At 35.5% G+C, this 8,239-nt stretch overlaps 1 protein-coding gene across 1 annotated transcript in view; it reads right to left on the bottom strand.

Annotated features, from left to right (window-relative positions):
- Window positions 1-1,435: 1,435 nt before the first annotated feature.
- ROBO1 (roundabout guidance receptor 1) overlaps window positions 1,436-8,239 on the bottom strand; it is a 763,832-nt gene continuing 757,028 nt past the window's right edge. Inside the window, exons 30-31 of the mRNA XM_057306889.1 lie at window positions 4,410-4,606; window positions 1,436-3,113 (exon numbers count right to left, since the gene is read on the bottom strand). Coding sequence (XP_057162872.1) covers window positions 3,099-3,113; window positions 4,410-4,606 — 212 coding nt within the window. The 3' untranslated portion in view covers window positions 1,436-3,098. The remainder of the gene's footprint in view (window positions 3,114-4,409; window positions 4,607-8,239) is intronic.

Genomic DNA, 8,239 nt, shown 5'->3' with positions numbered 1-8,239 from the left:
ATGACCACGAAAGTCTGATATGATTGAGCTCATCTAGATTGAAAATGATATTCTCTGCCACTAAGCAGAACAGCAGCCCCAAACACAGTAAATAGTTATTCTGAAGTTAAGCGACATTCTTGCACACCTGAATTATGACAGATGTACTGAAAACGCCACATCACCAGCCACTGTGTGGCCCTCAGAAATTCAGAAGCAAGGAAACAAACAAAAACTCCAAGAATTTATTCCACGATTAGGAATTTCACAGTGAATTTTGCTCACCGGAAATGGAACCACCCCCATCCCCGCACCACACTTATACTTGGATAGGTTTTTAACTCTGCAAGGTTTTAGGAACAAACTACATGTGATAAGTGAGGACAGAATGTGTGCATGAATTTCAGTCTATAAATACAATACCTTATATTGTTTGAGGGTTTACAGAGTCCATGTCATATACATTAACTCACTAAATCATGACAACAGCTCCATGAGGTAGGCATTACTGAATTCACAGGTGGAGAAACCTGAGACTTAAGAGGTTAAATAATATATCCGGGGAAACAGACCTCGTGACAAAACTGGACTCAAACCCAGGCCCTCTGATATGTATATCACATGATATAAATAAATAGGGACTAACTTACAGTCACCTCAACCAGGGAAGAGAAAAATTAAGCCATGAAACATGTTTCTCCAATGTTTCCCTTGAAATAGTTGGAAAGTGACTTCTTGACCTATGGACCCAAATAGATGCTGGTGATTACTTCATTTTTGTAAAATTAACCTTCAAAATACATCCCCTTCTTTGTCTTTGTCCAAAATTTCCCAGTTTTGAAAATCGTGATCAACACAAAATTTAACTCTCTCTCTCTCTATATATATATAGTTATCATAGGAAAAAAACCTTCCCTAGATTCTATTACTCACCTCATCCATCCAAAGTTAATATTTGAATATGGTGACCTTAATCTAATAAACACCAATGTTCCACCCAGTATATGATAGGTATAGAACTGTTAAAATTTCACATGAATTTGTAAACAAGAAAGCAGATAGTTACTAACAAATATTTTGGGTAATATAATTTTCTTTCTGATGGAACTTAAGTGGTCCAAACTTTACAAATTATTTATCATACCTGAATCCTAACTATGTCAGAAATAGGTTACTTGAAATTCAGATACACACAAATAAACATTTTAGAGCTTCCTTAATATTAAAATGGTATTCTATGATCAAATGACTTCTAGGTTTTGATTGACCTTATATCTTCAATTTCCATAGAGTAAAATGAGAATTTTTCCTTCTAAGTAAATCCTGGTTGTTTAAAATTTTCACTCAGCTGATAATATAGTGGTGAAATGTTAAGACAGCACAACTTTGTGATTAAATGGAATAAATCTGATCACACAATGAAAAAAAAAAGAGAAATCAACACAAGAAAGAATGATGTATTTGAGAACATTTTTAATAAATAATGTGACAAAATTACTTTTCTGATTATTGGTTTTCAGTATGCAAAATTATGGCTAAAAATAAGAGGTTTCTTACATGAACATAATGAAAACATTAATCACATGGATTGTTCCCTTAGTACTGCATACCCTTTCTATGTAACTTTCAAATTATCTAAGTGAACACATTTAGTTTTTGGTGAACACCAGCTTTTTTTTTGTGGTTCAGTTTTGTTTGGCTTTGTTTTCCGGGGGGGTCAGGCCTGATACCTGTGCATGAATACATGTACATTTTTTTTCCTCAAATAGCACCAATTATCAAGTCAATGAAATTCATATAACGACAAAAAAGGATCATAAAAATCTACAGTCAGAGGGCATCATTTGGCAATTCAAAGCACGTAATGCCTCTCTTTGAGCTTATAAGAAAATCTTATAAGTTTCAACATTGGCCACAACAAACTTAAACCTTTTTTCTTTAAGTCCAGGAAAAGTAAGAACCATTGGGTTCATGGCCCACAATAAAGTACGCACATTACTTCACCATCTGTCATCATTCAAATATCCCAAATACAAACATAGAGCATAAACAAAACAGGTTAAAAACGCTTCTCAACATTTTTTTTTTCAATAAGACAAAAAAGGTTAATAGTTACAATGGTTTACAAATAAAGTTTAGTGATTGTGCTTTTAAAACCAAAAAAAAAAAAAAAAAGATTAAAAACAGTGCATTACAAAAACAAAAATCAAACTTTCTTAAGTGGCACTTCTGAAAGTTGAACTGACACTACCAGAAGAAATTTAGGCCAGTTAAGATAGGGATGTCCTTATTCAATTGGTCATTAAAAACATCCATTTGTTTGTAATATGCATTTATAATTGCATTTGATTGAAAAATAGAACACGTTTTTTTGCTAGGCTTACTTATGACAATGACTAGACAACCAGAGATCCAACTGGCTTACCTCTACTTATCCAAAAGTATATTTCCAAGAAGAATATACTTCAATGATTGAAATGAAGACAAAATAAAGTACCACCAGGGGTTGCAAAGAGCATATATTTACAATGTTTCTACCCCATTCAAATTGATTTGTGTTGTTCTGCATTTGTTATATTTTATTTTCTCCCAGCAGAGGGTGGTATGAAAGACTGATTTGAAAAATCATGTTAAAATGAAGTATGTTTTAATTTGCATTAGCAGTTGGTTATAGAAAGATTATATCTTGAGAGCCCTTGGCATGAGGTTGATTAATCAATTTTGTATCTTTGATCAAAACTTTGCTGAAAATTGGCTTGGTATATAAGCAGTGCAATGCCATATCTCAGGGGCAAAATGCAAAGGAACTGTGTCATTCTCTCTTGCTGGCTGATGACTGAAGCAAGAAGTCAAGTACTTCCCTTGCTGGAAGTAAGGTGTAATGGTTTGTTCCAACAGCGAGGGGAATAGGGACGTTCTTCATTAGGGATAAGGAGCAAACAACAACAATAAAACTCCAATAAAATTTTTAAAAATGGTATTCCAATAAGAGGAATAAAAATGACAATTTTTACACTCCGATTGCACTGAACATTTTATCTGGCGTCATGTGTCATCAGACATGAGGCATCTTGAGTGATAATTTTCACATTAGATCTCACAAGCCTCTCTGGTTGTCTTCAGCTTTCAGTTTCCTGTAAGAGAAAAGTGTTTGTTAAATTTGAAAATAAAGCTTAGAGTGCAGTTTTAGAATTTTGTTGATTTATATGTTTTCAACCTTACAGTTGGTATTTCTTCATTCATTCCCTGGCATATGTTAGAAAGTGCTCATGGCAACTCATTCATTTGTTGTTAGTTGGTTTTGATAGAAAATCCAATAGTTCTCTGTGTCTAACAAACTGTGTTCTGTGCGATGTCTGGGTATTGGGGTGTGTGGTGTAGGGGAGAGAGGAGCAGTATAAAGTGGATTTCTCTACTCCCCCCAGCCCCAACTCAACATTGCAGTTCAAATTTTATTGGTTTTAAGTATTAGAGTTTTGTATGATGACTTTTTGTCCCCGAGAAAGGTTCTCTTACTTAAAAAAAAAAAAAACACAAATAAACAGAAGAACTTATAAAACAACTTCTCGTAACAACTGTAGGAAGAAAGTCTTCTTATTCCAAATGTCAAAATCAAAATGCTTTGGGTATTACACAGAACTCAATTAGACATCATTCCTTAAAATGTTTCATCTTCTAGTTTTAAAAGTTCAGTTTAACATTCATTTAACAATCTACTTGGGATTAAATATATTTGTAAGAAGTTTGCCCTCAACTTTATTATTATTATTATTATTATTATTATTATTATTAACTGGAGAAAACAGGGTCTTAGAAATAGGAGGTGGTTTTATGATATGATATGATATACTGCCAATTCTATCTCGTATCATTATCTATAAATTCCAACAAAGGAGTATCTATTTGACTCAAGAAGTGTTCTCCTCCATCAGGGAAGGTTAGAGTCAAGGATCAGGTTCCCACGTCAGAAGAAAGAAGGTGGAAGATATTTGGTCAAATCAGTCAGATTAACCCCAGTGATTACTAGGGTGGCCGATAACACAGGCTAAGCACCCTCATTCAAATCCCTATAACTCTGTCACCTTACTGGTTTTTATAACCTACTGTAATACAATACTATGCAATATGTATCTTACCTGGATAAATAGTTCTTATTTCCTAACAACATGTTTGCCATATAAATTTCTTACCTGGATATCTGCAGATGAATATTTCCTCTAGATCTAAAAAGAAACTGTTATCATCATTTACAACTTTGGAACACATTTCAAAAAATCACCAAATTCACAGACTTTCAGTCTCTGACATCATTAACATTGGGGTTTGTGGTAAAACAGTAACATTTCTGTGGACTGATAAATATTTCTGACTTTGAGGCTGATATAGCAACCAATATAATGCTGAGAAACTTGGAAAAAAGTTATAGATACCTCTAATTCTTCATTATTATCTTCTCCTCTTTCATATCCTCCAAGAACTTGCATTTCTGCAATATTTCTTCGACCTACATTTCCTTGTTCTCTTTGTCTGCTTCCTGATCCTCTTGATGACATTGAGCTTGAAGAACTAGGATCTCTGGGATTATTTGACGTCGGAAAAGTAGGTCTACAGTAAGGCAGAATATCCTCTGTGTAATGAAATATAATAAGTGCATATGAACACCAGTCTACATTTTCATTGCATAATGTAACATCACTTATGTCTGTGATTCTGAATGTGGCAGCATCAATGTTTTTGAGGAATAAGTGAGGACATTTTATAACAATAATTAAAAAGACAGCACTGTCCTGAAAAACAAAGTAACAAGCTTTGCCTTTCCTGGTAGCGGTTGGCATTCGAGTTGATTTTGCTCACAAGCTCTTGTCCACCTCAAACTCACTTGGGACCAACATCTGGAGTCAGACTTAGCTTCTAGTTCTATCCTTCACTATGTGATCTCCAATTATTTTAGGCTTTAGTTTCCACTTTTCTAAACGAGCATTAATAGTATCTACACCCAGAGGAGCTCCTAGTATTGATGTAAAAACAGAGGGGATAGTGAAATCTCTATGCAAACTATGAAGGATTATTTCAAGGCATTGAAAGAAACAAAGCTGTTTCTTCAAACTACCAAAACAGAACCAAGCCCAGGTTCACTTTCCAGACACCTGGACGTCAACCTCCATTTCAACATATTTACATTGTGGAGCCCTGAAGCTTGCCATCATTGCTAGCTCAAAACATAAAGCCACTCTAATTAAATGCCATCTCCTGGGTTTCTAGCTCTATGTTGCCTTTAATTTGGTGCTGCTTATACTGATGCGTCCTCCAGCTGCTCACTTCTCTCCAAAGCCTGTCCACTCTACCCTTTGGACACCAAACACATGAAAAACCAACTCTCCTACATGGATTTTTTGCTTCCTGCAAATGCTTCCTCTAATGTCCACGCTGCCTGAATGAAATCTGATTTCCCCTGAGGTTTCCACTGAACTTCTCTCTAGTAGAATGAGGAAGGCTTGCCTCTAGCCCAACGGCACCAGTTCTAAGTCAATTCCCCCCGCCCTTTGCACAAAACTTTCTCTTCCTGGGAGGGCCAACCCAATCTACCTATGTCACCTGTTTAGTCTTCCTTGATGGCACCTTTCTCCTTCCATTCTACTCATCACGATTTCTACCCCTCAACCAGATTCAGACTCACTAGGGTCTCATAGTCCATGAACACCACTGTTCCTGCACCTTTGCTTCACAGCATTGGGAATCCTGTGACCATCATCTTCTGTCCCTGTTCCACCAATCTTTTTCTCTCCACTGACTTTAGTTTTTGTCAGACTACAATATAAAATCTCTCTCTTGCTCAAAACTTTCCCCTTAAGCCTGTGATTTACATAAATGAGTACCTTCTTCCTGTCCTTACAGCTCAGCAAAGCTTCCTAAAGCAATTTAGACTCAATACTGGTAGACACAACTCCCATTTACTCTGAATCCCACAGAAATCTATCCATGCTCACGTTACTACAACGAAAGAGAAAATTCATTGTTGACTTTGATAATGCTAATTGTGTTTCAGCCCTTATGTCTCTGGACCTGTCACTGCCCTTCATCTGGAAACCACCATCAGTTTAACATCACTATTCACAGCTTCTAGTTCTCCTCCTTCCTGGCCAGTCTCCTGTGGGCTCTTCTTAATGCAGTGCATCTTACATGTTGCAGGTTTCAACACTTAGCCTAGTGGATACATACATTCTTTTTCCTGCTAACCTTGGGCAATTTCATCCATTCTTACAGACCGTAACCTCTTCTCGATTATAACTGTCATGGGGGCAGGTATTTTTCTGTGTTTTGTGTTTTTATATACTCTCAATCTGACATATCGTTTTGAGTGAATGAATGAGTAATTTAATTAATATTTTATCATGATAAATAATTAATTTATATTTGCAACTCCTGATCTATGGTGAACACTTCCTCTTAAGTATCCCTCAAACTCAATATGTCAAACATTGACTTCATCATGTCCACTTTTTTCTTTCCTCTCTGTATTCCCTAATATAGTTAATGAAAACATTAATCATTAAGACAATAAAGATAGAAACCAAATTATTTTAGAGTCTTCCCTCCCTTCCAACAATTTTCCAGTACTCCTTAAATGTACTTTTTCCACACATTCAAATATACACAGGTGAGCCTGATTTTTAACACTAAAAAATGTTAAATTTTGCATTTTCCCACTCAGTCATTTCCTCTCCTATGGCCTGGTTTGTATTCTCCACATCTCTTGTCCAGGGGTTGTAAATATCTACTAATACATCCCTGCCTTGAGTCATTACTTTCTAAACCATATTCACTCTGCCACCTTCTTACAGGAACTATGGGCACTCAATGACTTAAGCTCACATTTACCTCAAGAGCTTCCCCTTTGACCACCTTTACTATCTAGTAACACTGAATTTCTTACAATCTTCTCAATGTACCTCAGAGCTTTTCATGCTGAGTTTCTCTGTCAGAATAACCTATCCACTTTTCTTATGCAAGTTAAATTCCCCCATCCTGAACACTTAGCTTAGTGTCATTTCCACCAGGAAAGATCAAGAAGTCTTTCTTTACCTTACATACCCCACAAGACTGGGCTAACTGTCTCTTCTTTGGACTCTCAAGAATGGCATCATAAACATTATACTAACTATGAATATATCTATGAGTCTATAGATTACCTATCTCTGTCTCTGACTATAAGCTTCTTGAGGTCAAGGTTCATGTTTACACATAAATCTCAGGACCAGTACAATGCTTTATAACACAGTGGATGTTTGATATATGTAGAAATAAATTGAACTAATTGAGGTAAATGTCAGCAAAAAGATCAGTCATTCAAGTCTAGAAGACCACTCTCTTTAATTAAAAATGACCATTCATAACACATGTAAATCAGGGTGCCTCTTTCATTTTAAATAATGTCAACTGAATTATGAAGGTGAAAATTATAGCAATCATAGAAATGATCATTTAATGACACATATACACAGGGTTATGGTTCAAATAAGAATTTGGGAAAGCAAGACCTATAAAATAATAATCTGGTCAGTGTATCTCAGTGCTTTCCATGAAATAGGGTTCCTCATTTCTAGATTAATGGTTCCAGTAATATTCTTTAGTTAGAAATATTTTTATAACACAAAGGACAACTTATTAAATCTCTAACGATTGATATAATAATTTCATCACTTTGTTCTAATTCTACATATACCAGGATCTTTCCAGGTTTGCAAAATCTTCTCCTGAAGAATCCCTTGTAGCAGCAAATTGGTCTATACTTTCAGGCCACATATAAACTTTGTAATTTATATCATGACATTATATTTATAAATCACTACTGGGAGTATAGTATGGGTCAAAAGTTCAGAGCTAAATCACCTTTTGCTTAACTGATAAAAACTAGGCTAAGTTTTTCAAATTTTGGATTGTGGTGATAACACCAAGTACTTTGTGGTCACATAGTAAAGGCATCTGCCCGAAAGATACTTTTACTTATCACTTTATGGCTGGGTCCATGCCTAGATTAGGAGTTCAGGCTTCCTGTCACAAACCAGAGTGAAATTGACTCCCATTTTGAAAGAAAGTTGCTTATGACCAGGAGCTCATAATAAATATAACAAGAGACTGATGTCTAATCTTACTGCAATATATCTATTAAAATACAGTAGTAGTTGAAGTGTCCCCTACAGGCTTCTAAGATTCCTTTCCCTAACACTCTTTGCAGACTCTTTCATCAACCTTCCCCTTT

Source organism: Ursus arctos, unplaced genomic scaffold, assembly GCF_023065955.2.
Source record: "Ursus arctos isolate Adak ecotype North America unplaced genomic scaffold, UrsArc2.0 scaffold_4, whole genome shotgun sequence".
NCBI classification, from domain to species: domain Eukaryota; kingdom Metazoa; phylum Chordata; class Mammalia; order Carnivora; family Ursidae; genus Ursus; species Ursus arctos.
Note: the sequence above shows the minus strand (reverse complement) of the source record. Positions and strands in the feature narration are given on the sequence as shown.